The sequence below is a fragment of the Diceros bicornis genome, chromosome 2 (assembly GCF_020826845.1).
Source record: "Diceros bicornis minor isolate mBicDic1 chromosome 2, mDicBic1.mat.cur, whole genome shotgun sequence".
Lineage (NCBI taxonomy): Eukaryota > Metazoa > Chordata > Mammalia > Perissodactyla > Rhinocerotidae > Diceros > Diceros bicornis.
The window spans coordinates 57,848,808-57,867,099 of NC_080741.1; the positions used below are offsets into that span (position 1 = coordinate 57,848,808).

The 18,292-nt window shown below is 34.7% G+C and overlaps 1 protein-coding gene across 16 annotated transcripts in view; it reads left to right on the forward strand.

Moving 5' to 3' along the window:
• SLMAP (sarcolemma associated protein) overlaps positions 1-18,292 on the forward strand; it is a 153,529-nt gene that overhangs the window by 94,735 nt on the left and 40,502 nt on the right. For 3 of the 16 annotated variants that reach the window (XM_058561763.1, XM_058561780.1, XM_058561772.1), the window contains 6 exons: positions 432-572; positions 1,669-1,806; positions 3,191-3,359; positions 3,445-3,495; positions 3,987-4,037; positions 8,890-8,952. In XM_058561763.1, the coding sequence (XP_058417746.1) occupies positions 432-572; positions 1,669-1,806; positions 3,191-3,359; positions 3,445-3,495; positions 3,987-4,037; positions 8,890-8,952 (613 nt within the window). The remainder of the gene's footprint in view (positions 1-431; positions 573-1,668; positions 1,807-3,190; positions 3,360-3,444; positions 3,496-3,986; positions 4,038-8,889; positions 8,953-18,292) is intronic. The other 13 variants (XM_058561826.1, XM_058561834.1, XM_058561790.1 and 10 more) reach the window with 7 other exon arrangements.

Sequence of the window (18,292 nt, forward strand, 5' to 3'; positions counted from 1 at the left end):
TTGTACATTTCCTGCCTCGGACGTGGAATTAGCTTTCTCCCCAGGGAGCTCTTACTCCTTTTGTTTTAACCATTGTTTTAAAATCTTTGGCCCCTTTGAATGTAAGAGATTATTTTCGCTCACAAATGTAAATATTGTGGCTTGCAGATAATATAACAAATAGAAGAGTTCACTCATTTTGTATATTTCAGAGAAATTCTCAATTTCCTTTGACTTTTTTCTATTGAAAGTGTGTATTAATATATCTGTGAAGGCGTAATTTACTAATGCAACTTTTAAATACAGCCTCAATTAATACAAGGCCAACATCATTTGTGTTTGGAGGTACTTTAATATAGAATTCAAGGAGCATCATAATATATCATTTTTTCAAATGGTAAATACTTTAAAAAAATAACTTGGCTGTAATTATAAACATCTTTTAATCCTAGAATCAAACAGAAGATAGTTTACGGAAGGAACTTATAGCGTTACAGGAGGATAAACACAACTATGAGACGACAGCCAAAGAGTCCCTGAGGCGGGTTCTTCAGGAGAAAATTGACGTGGTTAGAAAACTTTCAGAAGTTGAGGTATTTCAATTTAACAAATACTAAATAGTAGTATGATTTTAAAATTAGCCTAAAATTGCTTATATTTCAGGACATTTTAAACATGGGTATTATTATATAGCCAGGAAATATTTCCTGTCTATCAGATGGTAAGGAGCAGTATGCTGTTTTCATTGTCAGGAATTTTCAATGTAACCATGTGAGTTCTGATGCTTATGGTCCCTAGTCAGTGACTGAGGAAATAAAAGCCTAGGGAATCTTACTATGTGCCCTCTGTTTAGGATTCAACCTCCACTCAATGGACCATATTATATGCAGGGAATTCATCTCTTGTCACCTAGTTTTGCTTTTCTTCCAGTTGAGGATAGTCAGTGTAAGGTGGAGAGCCTATACCACTGTTCTAACTTTACCTATCCTCCAGAGATAAAAACTAACTGTCTTAATTTTGGAGGTTCAAAGGGGAAATTGTCTCTACAGTCCTTTCTATGTCTTTTAGGAACAGTCAAAATGTGATTCTCATTGCTTTAAAAACAACCTAATTGATAATACAGCTCATTCCTTTGAACCACTGCAGAATTACCACAGAAGTTATCTGTTACTGGATTTAGTCAAAATGCCCATTGTAAACTAAATGGTAAACATACTTTAGTATAGGGCTAGTTTCTATAATAGCCCCATCCCAGAGTGACTCATTCACTGTCATGTCATTAATTGGACATGCAAGGAAAGAAAGTCGCAGTCTTCTAATTTTCTTATTAAATTAATTGTGCATATTATTAAACTTGCTTTCAAGAATTGATAGGCCTAAAATATTTTCAAGGCTAAAGGTCATACCCAGTGGCCTTTTAAAAGTATAATTATGTAAAGGTAGTATGATCTCTTCCCTGCCTGGTTTCTTTCTTTCCCTTTTTTTTTTTTTTTTTTTCAAATTCTTAGTTGTATTTTCTGTTTTAGCAGGTACCTGAAGTAAATTGAAGTCCTTATGTTATTTAACTCAGCCTAATATAAAGTCTAGGGCAAATATTGATTTAGAACAGCCCATAGAGTTACACTTTTTATAAAATGAATTTAGAATGTACATTTATTGTAATGAATTGCCTGTAAATTTGAATTGCAGCGAAGTCTGAGTAATACTGAAGATGAATGTACCCACCTGAAAGAAATGAATGAACGGACTCAGGAAGAATTAAGAGAATTAGCCAATAAATATAATGGAGCAGTTAATGAAATTAAAGATTTATCTGATAAATTAAAGGTATGTATTTACTCAACTTGAAAGTATGTTATTAATAGTCCCTGACACACTGGATAGCTTAAGAGTTTAGGTATTGGTGAATAGTTGTGGGTTTTTTTTTTTTTTTTTTGTGAGGAAGATCAGCCCTGAGCTAACATCCATGCTAATCCTCCTCTTTTTGCTGAGGAAGACCGGCTCTGAGCTAACATCTATTGCCCATCCTCCTCCTTTTTTTTCCCCCCCAAAGCCCCAGTAGATAGTTGTATGTCATAGTTGCATCTCCTTCTAGTTGCTGTATGTGGGACGTGGCCTCAGCGTGGCCGGAGAAGCGGTGCGTTGGTGTGCGCCTGGGATCCGAACCCGGGCCGCCAGTAGTGGAGCACGCGCACTTAATCCCTAAGCCATGGGGCTGGCCCCCTGAATAGTTGTTGATATAAAATTTGGTAATGGTTGAAATGTATAGTGAAAATCAAGTGCATTTAGCCCAAACCCATTGCCACAGATAATTGAAAGTCTTAAAAGCTGAAATATTTCTTCTAGATGGAAATAAATATCGGTACTTCACAATAGACGTCTTTTAGTATATAACAGGAAGTTGTTGATACTCAGCAAAACCTAAGATATTCAGACTATTTTTTTAACTTGAATCTGCTTATCTTTAGGCAGTCCCAAAGGCTGGGCCCAGATATATTAGTGCTAGAACAAGCCCAGAGGGAACCTTGGAGTGATCTTAAACCCTTATAGCCTCCAGTTCTGCTTCAGCTGCAGCTCCCTGTAGCTATAGGACATTTAGGATAAGGACAGACCAGACCATAGGTAACGTCAAGTTGGTCCTTTAAAATGTTATAACTGAGTTTGTGAAGACCCATCTTTATATAATTCAAACCATGGATTGAGTGGCTAGAAGATACACATTTGTTAGAGAAGACCAGAGCATACCTGCCCTTTGTGTGGTTGGTTAACCTATGATAGTTTTAAAGATTGGTCTTGTTAAAAGGAGGTCGTTTTGAAAAGAGCTTGTAACCATCATTTCTTTAGCTAAACATAATTTTGCTTAAAATTTCAGAATAAGTTACATTTTAGGATTCACACACTAATTGAAAGGATAGTAATTTCAGGGGAAAACCTTATTTCCCACTTGAAAAATGTGGTTTTTCATTTTGACTCCTTCATCTCTCTATGTATTGAGCCTGCTTGCTTGCTACAAGTTTTTCTGTCCTAGGTGATGTGGTGGCATGACTCCAATGCAGATCACTTTTGACTTCATTTTGACATTTATAAATGTTTCATAACATTGAATATTCTCCTTAGAAGCCTTTGTAAATAAAAACAGTCCTGCTTTAGGTATCTTAAAACAAGCTCAGGTTTTATTAAATAACTGCATTTTCTTTTTCTTTCTCAATAGGTGGCAGAGGGAAAACAAGAGGAAATCCAACAGAAGGGACAAGCTGAGAAAAAAGAATTACAACATAAAATAGATGAAATGGAAGAAAAAGAACAGGAGCTCCAGGCAAAAATAGAAGCTTTACAAGCTGATAATGACTTCACCAATGAAAGGCTAACAGCTTTACAAGGTAAACTAGCTAATCCAGAAATTGATTTGATTTGATTTTTTTTTTTTATCTGTGAAATACCTTTTTCTTGGACTTTTATTTACAGTACGGTTAGAACATCTTCAGGAGAAAACTCTTAAAGAATGCAGCAGCTTAGGTAGGTATCATTAAATTTCTTATTTAAAGCTGAATTTTATCATTAAACTTTTGATGTTTATTACCTCACATTGGTTACTTATTTTCTTTAAGAGGGATGTTTTACATATTAGGTATAAAGTATCTATACTCTTTCAGAAAATTTCCTTTAAAAATATGCTTGATTGCCACCAGTGGGCACCATTGTTTAGTCCTTGAGATGAATGAAATTTCTGCAGCTGAGATGTTCTACTTAGAGATATTTAAATAAGAAAAACACAAACAGCAGGATCCTTTTTCTTTTAAGGTTCATTGGAAGGCTACTAAGCAGTTGTAGCCTTTTCTCTGAGTTGATAGAAAATGGCAAGTTGAACCCTTTTTGTGAAAATAAATTTAAAGTGTTCTATACAGTCTTAATGTAAGTAGGAATACAAAATGCCATGGTTACACTTGAGACCAGTTTTAAAGTAATACTTTCTTTGATCAGGCAATGATACACTGTCTTAATCCTAGGGATACAAGTTGATGACTTCTTACCTAAAATAAATGGGAGCACAGAAAAAGGTAGTGTAAAAAACTTAAATATTTTTCTTTCATGATATCCTTTTACTATTTAAGCAGGATAGAGAGGTCAGGATTTTAAGGTTTTGAGTGTTTGGAATGAAAAGCATGCTGTTCATAGACCATTGAATCCCATCTTTTAAAATCAAGCTTCCTTTTATTTTGTAGTTCTTAATGCTGTGATCTGTGGTTAGATATCCCTTGTTATATGGAAATTTCAATTATTGAAATAATAAGAAAATGATAAAGTTCAACGTTAGCATTGGCTTATATAATAAAGCTTTTCCCTCCCACTGTATTTTTTAAAGAACTATACTACCATTTTCTTCTATCAAGTGCTGCATCCTGGGGATAATTGGCCCCCATGTTTAATGTTTGTGCCCTGCCCTCTCCCCAGACAAGAGTTTACTTAACAGCCCATTGAGCCCTTGGACATGTCATAGCAACTGCTTTCTTTATCCATCTGTTTGATCAATCAGAGAAAACAGGGTCAGTCATTTTCTGCCATCTGAAAAATCCTGTATTAGTTCTTGGTACTGTGACCCTTCTTTGTGGATAGCTTGGGTTATCTTTTGCCAAAAATGTATAGCCACTATTAGTTTTCCTACTACTGCATGAGGTACTTTTTACCCAATGGCTTCTATTTTCCTTCAGTCACAAAAATCACTATTCACCCTCCTCCCCTCCCCATCCATCCAACATTAATTGAGCACCAACTAAGTATGTGCCAGATCCTGCATTAGATGCTTGGATTACAGAACTAATAATACTGTTTTCTGTGTTTACAAATCTGTCTCTCATCTCAGTTTTTATACAGAAGTTAGTGGAAGATATCAGGGTCGATACCCAGAACTACTTTTTTTTTTTTTTTTTTTTTGAGGAAGATCAGCCCTGAGCTAACATCCATGCTAATCCTCCTCTTTTTGCTGAGGAACAGAACTTCTTATTAAATATTTTTTCCATGTATCAGGGGATATCTTTATAGTTCTTGGGCAGCAACCAAACTGATAAAGTTAGGAGGTACTTGTTTTTTTTTTTTTGTTTTTGTTTGGTTGGTTTATTTCTAATCAAGAACTGGCAAAATAGGCCCAGGTAGTCATGTATATGTGAGCTGCAAGGTCAAGACCTGATATTACATATATAATGAATCTTGAAACTCTGAATTAAAAAAAAAAATTTCACTAATCATTGTTATTTGACTATATATGTTTTGTGAAATACATTGATATTTTAAAATTTCAGTTTGAGAATTTTTAAAGGTGTAGTTTATATTCATTGCACCAATATTACTAATTTCTCTTTATTAAGTATATTTAGCAAACATATGTAAAATGAATTAATCTTCATCTTCAAGAAACTTGTTATCCTTAAATGAATTTATATTTTCTGTTGTCATTATTTTGCCTTTTTTTTTTCTGACATGTACACTTTTTATTCAAATACATCTCCCTTTTGACTTGAGCACATATTTATTAATGTTAGTGTTAACTCAAGCTGGGAACATTCTGTTCCTTCACTTAAAAGAATCCTTGTATATACACAGAACCATCTTTATACTATTTAGAGTTGTCAAATTACTGCTTAAAATTTTTTTGCCAGTTCCAGTTGATTTAAATGAGAATAGTTGTAGATAAATCCTTGATTTAAGACTGAATGAGATATTTTGTATACTTTAAGGTACTCCCTACTATAATTATTTTTCCCTTGCTGGCATGTTTGTTTTTTCAGTGGTAATAAATTGAGTAGTGTAAGAGTGACTAATAGAATATCTTTAAATAAATCTAGTGGTAGATAACTGGATATGCACAAAAGCTTCATTACACCAGATTTAGTTACATAGCGGATTTTGGAATAAGATGGGTCTATTCTGAATCATTTGTGATAGAATAACAAACCAATTATCAAGTATTCCACTGTTACCAAAAAAGAAGTCCATAGCCATAATGTGCTAGATGATATGATTTTAACTAAAATTGTTCTTTAAATAATAGAGAGAGAACCAAGTATAGTTGTAAGAGAATATTTCAAAAATGTCTGGAGATGTTAAGATTAATAATACTTCTCCAGTAAACCTCATTTTTGAAATTGTTTAAATCTAAAGTAGCTGCTATAAACACAGGTTTTGTACTGTAAACTTTTTTTGTATCTTATCTAAGAAGCATACTTTGAATATGTCTCAGAGGGTATAGAAAAGCACTGTCTAACAAATATTATGAGAGCCACATACATAATTTAAAAAATTTCTGGTAGCCACATTAAAAATATAAAACGAAACAGGTAAAATTACAGGTAAAATTTTAATAATGTATTTTCATAATATATTTAATAACATATTTAACCCACTGTATTCAAAATATTATTTCAACATGTATTTAATGTTAAAAGATTATAAATGGAGTATTTCACATTCTTTTTTCCTTAGTAAGTCTTTGAAATCAGTGTATATTTATTTTATACTTAACAGCACATCTCAGTTCAAGCTAGCCACTTTTTAAAAGCTCGGTAGCCACATGTGAATGGCTACTGTATTGAACAACACAGATATAGAAAATCCAAATTCATAGGAAACTAATATGTAAATCACATTTCAAGTATCGTGGTTCTCTATTATGTTTCTGTATCTGTCTTTTTTTTTACATTTCTACAGCCCTATTTAGTATCATAGATACCCCCCCATAAGTATTTAATTCTTTTTGGATTATAAGTGACGTCTTTTTTAATTTTGGCAAAGTGAATTCCCAAGGGCCTGAATTCCAGTAATGGAGTGTTAAAAGTGTCATGATCCAAATCATTTACATATACTGTCTGAAAGACTTTTGGCTTATGTGTCTTAGGAGATGCCTTTGTGGAAGTCATTTATATATCTTTTTATATTAATCTTGCATTTTATCTAAATTAGTATAGTAAATATTTTAATGTAGAGTCCATATATTAAAATCAGAGTAGACGAAAGGGTGATTTTTCGCTTGATGAGTGATGGTGGGATGTCCTACATTATCAAATATCATCTAAAGTCCTGTGATGTAGTCTGAAATTTGGTTTCAAATAAGTTTTATAAAGTCCTTTAGTTAGGTTAAAATTTGGTTTCAAATGAGTTTTGTTTTGTTTTTTTTCTTTTTTTTTTTTTGTGAGGAAGATCAGCCCTGAGCTAACATCCGTGCTAATCCTCCTCTTTTTGCTGAGGAAGACCAGCTCTGAGCTAACATCTATTGCCAATCCTCCTCCTTTTTTTCCCCCAAAGCCCCAGTAGATAGTTGTATGTCATACTTGCACATTCTTCTAGTTGCTGCATGTATGTGGGACGCGGCCTCAGCATGGCTGGAGAAGCGGTGCCTTGGTGTACACCCGGGATCCGAACCCAGGCTGCCAGTAGCGGAGCACGTGCACTTAACCGCTAAGCCACGGGGCCGGCCCTCAAATGAGTTTTCATATTTAACAATGATGTCATATAGTTTGAGTTCTGAAAATGTTATCATAGCTTAGATAGGATTTATATAAAACAGCTTTTTATCTTGGTAGTTACTAATCAATTGAGGGCTCTTGTTTTGGCTTTCTTGGCTCCAACTGGCAAATGCTATTTAGTAGATTTTTAAATTTTATTTTAAATTTCTGTTGCAGTTAGCTTTTTTTTTCTTTTGAGGGCTATATTGTATCTTTGTATATTATAATTATGTATAACTGTACAGTTATGTACAACTATATATATATATACACACAGATACCTACATATATATATAACTAGATAAAGGACGATGATAGATTTGAGTATGAAGGTAAAGAAGAAGGCTGTCAGTAAGCATGTCAAGAAAGACTGATGAGCAATCAGAGTAGGAGATGCCAGCCTTTCAAGCAAAGTTGAAATGATGAGGGATGAGGTGGGTTGAGATGGAGGTGAAGAGAAAAGTGGCTTTTACAGTCAGAGTAGTATTAACTCATTGTCCTCTTTGACAGGTTTTAGTGTTTTCACACCCTCCAGATAGTCATCATGTTAGAATATATTTTTAACACTTGAACTTCCAAAGTCTATTTGGTAGTTTTGAAAGATGTAAATATATAATTGAAGGATGTTATCCAGATTCAGAAGTTAACTCTTTGAATCAAAGTAAATAAAGGTTATTGTAAGAAAGGACTGAAACTTTTCTTAAACTACTATGTTAGGTTTTGATTCTCTCCACTTAATTAAAAAAAAAAAAACAAATTCTGTTTGACATGAGCAAAACCATTTACCAAGCTCTTATTTTAAAATGCGCAGGCATTGATTTTAATCATTTGGGCAGAGAAAAACAACGTAATGTTTTGATAATGTATGAAGTACAGGTTAAGTGACTCAAAGGGGAAGACTGTGAAATGAAAGTGTAAAAATTAAAATATTGCATCAGTTTCTTAAAAATTTTAAGGCATTATTTTGTAGTATTCTTAAAATATTTAACTTTTGTGTCTTAACTAAGATGGATAGTTTTGAAGAGGGACAGTTAGTGAACAGTAAGAACAAATGTAAAATTTTAAAATTATTTAAGGATATTCATAAAGCTCTCATGGAGAAAGGTGTATTTTAAAAGCGGAAGAAGCTGTTTAAAGCAATATATTTCTGTGGTTTTCTTGAGCTCTTTGGATAGAAACTGCACCTTTAAAAGCTAACCATTCAGGGTACAAATTAATGATTATATAATTACAATTTTCAGTCTTTTAACTTTAGCTCCGAAATATGTCTGCTGTTAGTATTAAAATATATTAAAATTTTATTAATCTTATTCAGAGTTACCCATGTTAATACATTTCAGTTTTCCTACCTTTGCTGTTGGTTTTCAAAAACAGCAACAAACTATATCCTTAAAGGTGTTTCTTTCTTTATTAGAGCACTTGCTTTCAAAGAGTGGCGGGGACTGCACTTTTATTCATCAATTCATAGAATGCCAGAGTGAGTACAGAGTATTTTTCACATTGATTTTAATGAAGTCAGGAGCTAAAATTGAAAAATGAGAGGAAAAATGAAGATCTCAATGTGTTTGCTATGGTGGAAGTGCACAAAGGGCTATCTTCAGATAGCAGCAGTCCTTTTCACACTGTTGCTGTTTCTCTCTTTTGAGGAAAATATTTCTGTTACATTTGCCTTCACAGATGGAGGTGAGCATTTCATATTGCTCACAAAAAAAGAGGAAGTTTCAAGCTTTTTAATTAAAAATTGTTATTGAGCAGGGAATAAAATAGAATGTCAAGCACCTAAACTTTCTGTGTGGATACTTAAGAGACAGTAATAATGTTAACCTGTTTTACTTAAGTTCTAGTTTTACCACAGATTTGGCCTTTGAGGTTCTTAAATAAATTTCTTAAATGAAGCCACAAAAACAATGATTTAGTTTGGGCTCTCAGATCTGAAGATGGCCCTTAGAATAGCAGGAGCTTTCTAGGGAAGGAGTAGCAATAGGCTGTCCTACAGTCTAACATCAACTACCTACCCTTGGGAAGTTGTACAAAGCCTATCTTTAATAATATTTTAAAGATAGGTTGGGTTTTGAGATGATTTGGACCTCTGCTGAATTCTGAACAAAAGTATCGTGAATTCCCTCTTACTTGAAAATCACGTGGCTGCTTAAATCTGTAACAATCACGAGGTTGTGATATTCCGTTGGTCTTCTTAGTGACAATTAAATGTCACTATACATAGTAAAGATTCATTGATAAAGTCTATACTTTTTCCTATTAGATACACTTTGTCAGGCATTTTTATCTTCCTGCTTGCTCTCTTTTTGAAATGAGTGGCTTTCCATGTTCTTATGCTCATAAATTCATTTTGTGGGTGTGCACACATGTATGGTCCCCCCCACACACACATAATCTCAGGAGCACTTGGGGGTTGTAAGGATCATACCTGGTAATTATAGCAGACGCTAACTCAACAGATCAAATATTTATACTCCTGAGAGAAGCTTTAAGGAAACCTGGAATTTCATTTAATGTTTTTTAGAAGAGCTTCTGTTTTTGTCCATTTTAGAGTCTATAATGTTAAATGGAAGTTTAACATTACTTTGAGGCAAATTGTTTAATAAATATGGCATATTTCTTTGTCCTTTAAAATTTTTTCATAAAGCAAAGATTAGTACATCTTTTTGTTATCTTCTGATCTCTCAATCTCACTTTTCCAGGAAATTGGGGCAAAATAATTGGTACTCACTGAAACCAACTAAAAGTAGAATGTATAATCTAAAATATAAATCTTTGGGAGAAGAATTTTATACTTAGTTTTGTTATATGTGGCCCTTTTTTAATAAGTTATTTTTATTTTGAATTTTTGGGATTTATATTTTGAACCCAAAGAAATAAGAACAGAAAACTGTCAAAAGAATGTTTTACTAAGTTTGCAAAAATCATTTAAAATATTATTATAAAATGTGTAAAATATTTAGCTGTAATTATAACACAGAATAATGTTTGTTTTAAAGAAAGAAAAAGATGTTTGGAGATTTTTATTATGTCATAGTTATTGGGGGGGTGGGGAATGGGCCAAATAAATATTCAGAGTTAGAGCAGAAATTATGTAAATTATGGCAATCCCCTCAATGAGGATATTAGCCAATAAAATAATGTTTATGAGGACTATGTAATGGCATGGGAAAATGCTAAATGTGGTACATGGAGGGAAAAATGAGAATATAAAATCCTATTTTTGTGGACAAAGAGTGAACCAAAGTATAGAAAAAATAAAATATAAGTATTCCTAACCATCTGAATCCATTGGGTTCCTAAGTATAAATAGTAGAAGTTTGGACTGTAAATTCAGGTATCTAGGGATATAGCCCATTATCTGAATCTGTTTGGTTCCTTAAATTTGGATAGCCAAAGATGGCATAGTAAGGATTATAAGGGTTACCTCTGGTTTGATTTGTTGGCAGAAGGGACATTTTCATTATTTTATGACATGCTGCCATTATAGAAATTGTTGTGTTTAGTATCATGGCAAGCAAGGCAAATTCAGCAAGAATCTTACTCACATGAACTTTTGAAACAATTTTGGATTATTTTTTGACGAGCGGACACGTGCTTTTTTGCTATTATTTTCATTGATAGGCATCTTGAACTGATTTATGATCTTGAACATCAAGTGTATATTCTGTGAGCAGTGATACTTCATATTCTTGTTTCCAGTCTTTTAAAAAGCAAATGTTAAGTTCCTAGCTTTCGTTATTTACTGGGCTTGTATAGTATAAATTTGCCTTGTGTTTTAAAAGCTAGAAAGCAAATAATTCACTTGCATAGGATTCATCATGTCTATTTTTAATATATTGACATATTTTTTTCAGTTTATGTGTATGAATCCATAAGAGAATGATCTGGTTGTTGGCTTTCTCCATTTTACAAGGTGATTTTGATTAAATGAGTTGGAACACATTTCAATTTGTTTTCCTTATATGGTAAAACAGACTGTGTTTCTTTTAATTCTCTTTTAGGAGAAAAGCTTTTAATCCCAGGCACTGAGATTGGATTTTGAACAGATTTAAAGAACCTTTTGCTTAATTCCAGAACTGTAAAATAAATTTTCTGTATAAAAATATGCCATATAAAGTCTAGAATTAACAAGTAACTTTAGTGGAACTTGGTAAAAAGCTCTAACGATATTTTCTTCTTCAGGAATTCAGACATGAACTTTGGTTAAGCAGAACTCTACATTCCGTGTTCCCAGCAAATTTTAGTTACTCAAGGTTTACCATATAAACTTAATGAATACATTGAGACTTTTGTGTTCTGCTAAACATGCTTTCCGAGTTAACAAATTGTGTATCTCTAAATCTGTTTCATATATATATATTCCATGAACTGTCACTTGATTAACTTGTATATTATATTGTATTGTTGTATTATATTGTATATTAACTTGTAAATCGTGTGTCTCTAAATCTGTCTTATACATATTCCTTGAACTGTCACTTAATTAACTTGTATGCTGAGTGAAAGGATGAAGGGTAAAAGGTAGAGAATCTAAGGATGTGGACAGCTGCCATCACTTCCTGGCCATAGAGTGAAAGACAGCTTTCTCTGGACTGCTGCCTGCCCCTTTGATTTCTCTTGCTGCTGTTGTCCCAGTGGGTGTAGAGGCATCACTGCGGAGTGCCAGAGAACCTTTCCTCTGAGGTCTGCTTTTTAGAGACAAACTGCCCCCTCCCCCAAGGGCATCTGCCTCTTGATGATGGAGTTAACAAGTGCTCTGAAATAAACCTCATGTCTGTATTCTTAATCCATGCTTACTATGAGACTTAACAGTTTTTATTATTAGGCAAAAGTCTAGTACTTTTAATATTTTTTATTGTTTTTTCTTGATTTTTAAAGAATTTTCTCCCTGCCTCCCACCCCCATTTTGAAATTACAGTCACTGTCTGTGTATGCTTCTCTCATTCCCTCCTTTCTCTTAAGGCTTTGCTCTCACATAGAAATTGCCTTATTTGGAGTAATGCATTGAATCAGTGTTGCTTGTGTGACTGTTTACTTTTCATCATTCTATGAGATCAGCCTCTCTGAACAATCTCCGGATTATTCTGATTAAATATTCTACTTGAAACAGATTTTTGAATTTTCATTTTTTAAACTTTTATTTCTCTAAGCCAAAGCAGTTTATTTATAACAAAGACTAGAAAATACTTGCTGTGGTTCCTGCTTATAGTAGTTTATATCCCCATTATATTAAAACTCTTGAGTTTAAACTAGATGTTGCTAATATTTATTTCTTTGTTCTTAGAGTAGTTGTCCGATCTAGGATATATTGGAGGGTTTTTGTTTAATTGTACCAACCATTTCCCCAGTCAGCTAGCTTTCCAACATTTCTACCAGATTTTTCTCCCAGTATAACTGCACAGAAGATAGTCTTAAATTCATGCCAACAGTGTTTTTGTTTGTAGACTGCTCCTTTTTTTTTTTGGTCAGGAAGATCAGCCCTGAGCTAACATCCATGCTACTCCTCCTCTTTTTGCTGAGGAAGACCAGCTCTGAGCTAACATCTATTGCCAATCCTCCTCCTTTTTTTTTTTTCCCTGAAGCCCCAGTAGATAGTTGTATGTCATAGTTGCACATCCTTCTAGTTGCTGTATGTGGGACGTGGCCTCAGCACGGCCGGAGAAGTGGTGCGTCGGTGTGCACCCGGGATCTGAACTGAGGCCACCAGTAGCGGAGCGCGCACACTTAACCACTAAGCTACCAGGCCGGCCCTCCTTTTTTTTTAAAAAAGATCTGTTTCTGTATTCTTGAAATCGGTCCATTTAATTTAGTTTTCAATCTATCCTCAAATTAAATTTTTTTTTCTCTTTTGTTCTTCCTTGTTCTTTGGTTTTAGGACAAATAGCTTTCTGGCACTGTTTTTATGAAAGGGCAGGCTATCTTCTATAGCAAGAATCGCTTTAACTGATTTTATTTTGCTGCAGAAACGAATAACCTTGTGAAAGTCTGTATTAAAATTAGCAACCTCACAGGGCCTCCCCTATGAGGTTCTAAAAGCTCTATTTCTGCTTTGTGAATGCCTACTCTCTGAAGAGAAATAAATTGTTGGCTTGATGTCGAATGCTGATTGTTAATTTTTAGTTTGATTGTATGTTGGTGTTCATTCTAATCTCAGTTTCTTTGCATTTCCCTTTAATGGTCTTTTAGGTGACTGTAGCCCATTTTTATTTATCACATTTAGAATTAAATCAGAGGACCCTTGATGTGAATTCTCATTTGGTCCCTTGCTGGCGGTATGAACTCTTGAAAACTTGATTTCCTCATTTATAAAATGGGATGGTAGTACCTACTTCATAGGATTATTATGAGAATTAAATGAGATCATATTTACTAAGCACTCTTAGTAGTGCCTAGCACACAGAAGTACATGTTAACTAGTAGGTAGAAAACTTGTTGGCGGGGGTGGAGAAGGGTGTTAGCAGGAACTTTCTTGTTGAAGTAACTTGTTTTCTTCCTTTTTATTCATAGTCTCAGGACAGTGAAAGCTGATTGATCTAGCTTTATTGTTCCTGTTAAAGTAATATGTTTCTGACAATCTAGAGACTGTCTAACTTTTTAAATACCAGTATGCTGTTTAAAAAATTTGATCTCAAGTACATTATTTTGGTGCCCTAGTCATAATATTATTTTTTGAATGAAACCTGACTTTGAGATTTACTAATATTCTATTAGTCCTCCAACCTAGTCTGTTTTCCAGGCTGGCAGTTACAACAGCAGATTATGCAGTTCTTCTATATTCATCTACTCTTCTTTCAGTTTGTTTAGGATCCCTAGGCAACTGACATCAGTATCCGTTAGTCAGTGCTGTTTGAGTTTATCTTCTGCTTTCAATTGGTTGTAGCTGTCATATAAGGAAGCTGCCAGGGCTCTTTAGCTTTAAGAACTTAATCCAAGAGAAGACCAGGGAAAAAAAGAACTTAATCCAGTCTAGGCACACCTGTGCTCCCTTTGAGCTTCTTTTGAATGCATTGTTTCTCATTTTTATTTTGTGCCACGTGGTAATATAGTTAGTACATAATTTATTTTTATTAACCAAGAAATAAACTTGGTTCTGTTCTTATTCAGTCTTTGACAAGATTTGACAGTTTTTGCAACTCCATTGTATGTTTTCGGACAAAACTAAGTGCTTAGGTGATGGTTCTCAAATGTTGTCAAACTTATTATACCCATCATTACTACTGTTTGGTAGGTTCTATACAGAAATGCCTACACATATATATGAGGTACAAATTTAAGAATGTTTGCAGCGGCATTATTTACAGTAGTTCAAAACTGGAAATAACCCAAAAAGACCTGCAGTAGTCAAATGGATAAATACACTGAGGTATATTGGATAAAAGAGGCCTAGCACAAAAGAATACATCCTATAGTATTCTATTTATATAAAATTCAAAACCACTAAAATTATATTAAATTATTTAGTCATGTATATTTAGGTAGCTTGATTGTAAAGAAATGCAAGAAATTAAATACCACAAAGGTTAAGGTAGTAGTTACCTTGATGGAGTTTTGATTGGAAAGGAGAATGTGGAAGGCTTCAGGGAGTGGTGATTAGGTTCTATTTCTGGACTTGGGCTGTAGTCATAAGGATATTTGCTTTAAAAAAATTTATTAACTTGCATCTTTGTGTTTTATGCCCCTTTCTGAGTGTTATTTTTCACAATGAATAAATATGGTTTTAAAGTAGGGACAAATGAATAATTATCTCTCTACAGTATCCCTCAAAAAGAGGGAGTTTTAAAAAAGAAAGAAAATCCTCTACTTTATCTTTCAGTTGTGCCAAGGCAAATAGCTCTTTCAAGACCTGCAATTATCATTACATGGAAGTTCTCTTTTGGGTCTCTGAGATGTCTCTGCCTTTTAGTACTCCTGAAGAATTGAGGTCTCTACCCCAAGTTTGAGAAACAGAGATCAGAAACTTTTTAAAAAACAATATTCTTTTCCTTAATTCTTTAATCACAGGCCACTAATGATTAACCAGATTTGATAATATAATCTTCAATAATTTCAATAGTGATAATAGCAGCAGGTAATTATTATTGGGCACTTGTATACTAGTACTGTTCAAAACTTTTTACATATATTTAATCCTTAGTTTTTAGAATGAGGAAAACATTCAAATTACTTTTTCCAAGTTTTATCCCTTTAAAAACAGAGACTCAATGCGTTCATTCAGCAAATATTTCTTACGCATCTACAATGTACATGTCAGGCATTATTTTAGCTGTTGGGGGTATAGAAATGAACAAGACAAAGAAAACTCTGCCTTCATGGTGTTTACATTTTCTTGAGGAGACAAAAACTAATAAACTAGTAAATAGTATGTCAGGTAGTGATAAGTCCACTAAAGAAAAATAAAAGAATATAAGGCGATAGGGAGTGACAAAGGTAGTCATGGGGATTTGAACAGATTTTGGACTAAGCTGAGTGAGTTGTACATGTATTTAGAGAAAGACTGTGTGAGATAGAGAGAAACTGTAAAAACCCAAGGTGGTTCTGAAATTGGAGTTTTAGAACAATAAAAATGCCTTTTTTAAAAAAAATAAAGGGCCAGATAGTAAATATTTTAGGCTTTGCAGGCTGTAAGGTCTCTGTTACAACTACTAAACTCTGCCATTATAGTGGAAAGCAGCCATGGACGATATGTAAATGATTGGACCTGGCTGTGTTCCTATAAAACTTTGTTTACCAAACAGGCAGCAGGCTGGATTTGGCCCTGCAGGGCTGTAGTTGGCTGACTCTTGGACTAGATCATCTAGACCTTGTAGGTCATGGTAGGGACTTCAGCTTTTGTTCTAAGGGTGAGAGAGTTTTGAGCAATAAATTACTTCTAATGTGTATTTATAATTTTTTAAACAAGGCGGTTCTTAGATTTTTAACATACTAGAAAAAGGTTGGAATGGCTTTCAAAGTCTGTGTTTATAGGGGCCAGCCCGGTGGCGCAAGCGGTTAAGTGCGCGCGTTCCGCTGTGGCAGCCCGGGGTTCGCCGATTCGGATCCCGGGCGCGCACCGACGCACCGCTTGTCAAGCCATGCTGTGGCGGCATCCCATATAAAGTAGAGGAATGATGGGCGTGGATGTTAGCCCAGGGCCTGTCTTCCTCAGGAAAAAGAGGAGGATTGGCGGATGTTAGCTCAGGGCCGATCTTCCTCACAAAAAAAAAAAGAGAGAGAAAAGAAAGACAAAAAAAAAGTCTGTGTTTATTTTATTTTATTATTTGCTATATTCATGTAACAAGCATTTGTGGAACCTGTATTATGTGTCAGAACTGTGTTGGGAATTAAATTAAGATACCTACCTGCTTTCACTAGACACTAAATTCCTAGATTTGTCACATTTATCTTGGTAATGTGTGAGGAATGCCCAGCACTGTAACTGGTGCACAGTAAATATTTGAAGGAATGAGTATATTCCTCAAAGAGTTCATATTATGTTGGGAAAGGTAGACATAAATAGATAGTTGCAGTATAGCATAATAGAGATATGAATGAAGAGCTATGGAAGAGGAGAGGAGAGATACCAAACCCATCTAGGAGAAAGGAAGAGAAGATAAATTCAGTTTTAGACATGGTGAGATTAAGTTCCTCTGGATTTCTGGATGAAGATGTCTGAGAAGTTGTTAACCAATAGGATTCTGGGACCTAAGAGAGAGAGCTGGATTTAGGTATCAACATTGAGAAATTATTCAAGTGTAGTAGGTAGTTAATGCCATTAAAAAAGAAATTTTGTTGTTGTTGTTGACAGAGATCTTGAAGACTAACTTTTTTTTTTTTTTTTGGCTTGGTAGAACTATAAAAATTTTGTATTCTGTTCCCCCACCCCCACCCCCACCCCAGTACAGACAATGCTGGATTGGAAATCTTTGTATAAGTCTTTCTCTTTCCAGAGTGATACACAGAAGGGTTGTGGGTCAAAGGACATGCACTTTCAACATTTGGATAGGTCCTGCCAAATTGCCCTCTAAAAAAATGATACCAATTTGGATTCCCACCAAAAGGACACTAGATTACTCATTTACCTACCCCTCCCAATACTGAGAGTTTGCAAACCTAATGGGCAAATAATACCATGGCATTGTTTCAGTGAGTAGACCATGAGTTTCACATGTTTACTGGAATTTGCATTTGTTGGTCTGTGAATTCTATGTTGCTGTTCTTTGCCCCTTTTTCTATTGCTGTTTGACTTTTTCTTATACATTTTTGGAGGGCTTCACATCTTTGCTTGCCTTCCCCCTATTCTCTTTCCTCCTTCCCTGTTTTATTTTTCTCCATAACCACCATCTGACATACTATTCGCTTATTTCTCTATTGCCTGTCCCTCCCTGCTGCGTTAGAATGTAAGAACTAGGAGGGCAGGGATTTTGTCATTTGTTCATTCTAATATTTCCAGCACCTAGGACAGTGTCTGGCACATAGTAGGCAACCCCTAATTAACTGTTCAGTGAATGAATGAGTTTATCTGTTGTTTTTGTTTTTGTTTTGTTTTTTTGTGAGGAAGATCAGCCCTGAGCTAACATCCGTGCTAATCCTCCTCTTTTTCCTGAGGAAGACTGGCTCTGAGCTAACATCTATTGCCAATCCTCCTCCTTTTTTTCCCCCAAAGTCCCAGTAGATAGTTGTATGTCATAGTTGCACATCCTTCTAGTTGCTGTATGTGGGATGCGGCCTCAGCATGGCCGGGGAAGCGGTGCGTTGGTGTGCGCCTGGGATCTGAACCGGGCCGCCAGTCGCAGAGCACGCGCACTTAACCGCTAAGCCACGGGGTCAGCCAGTTT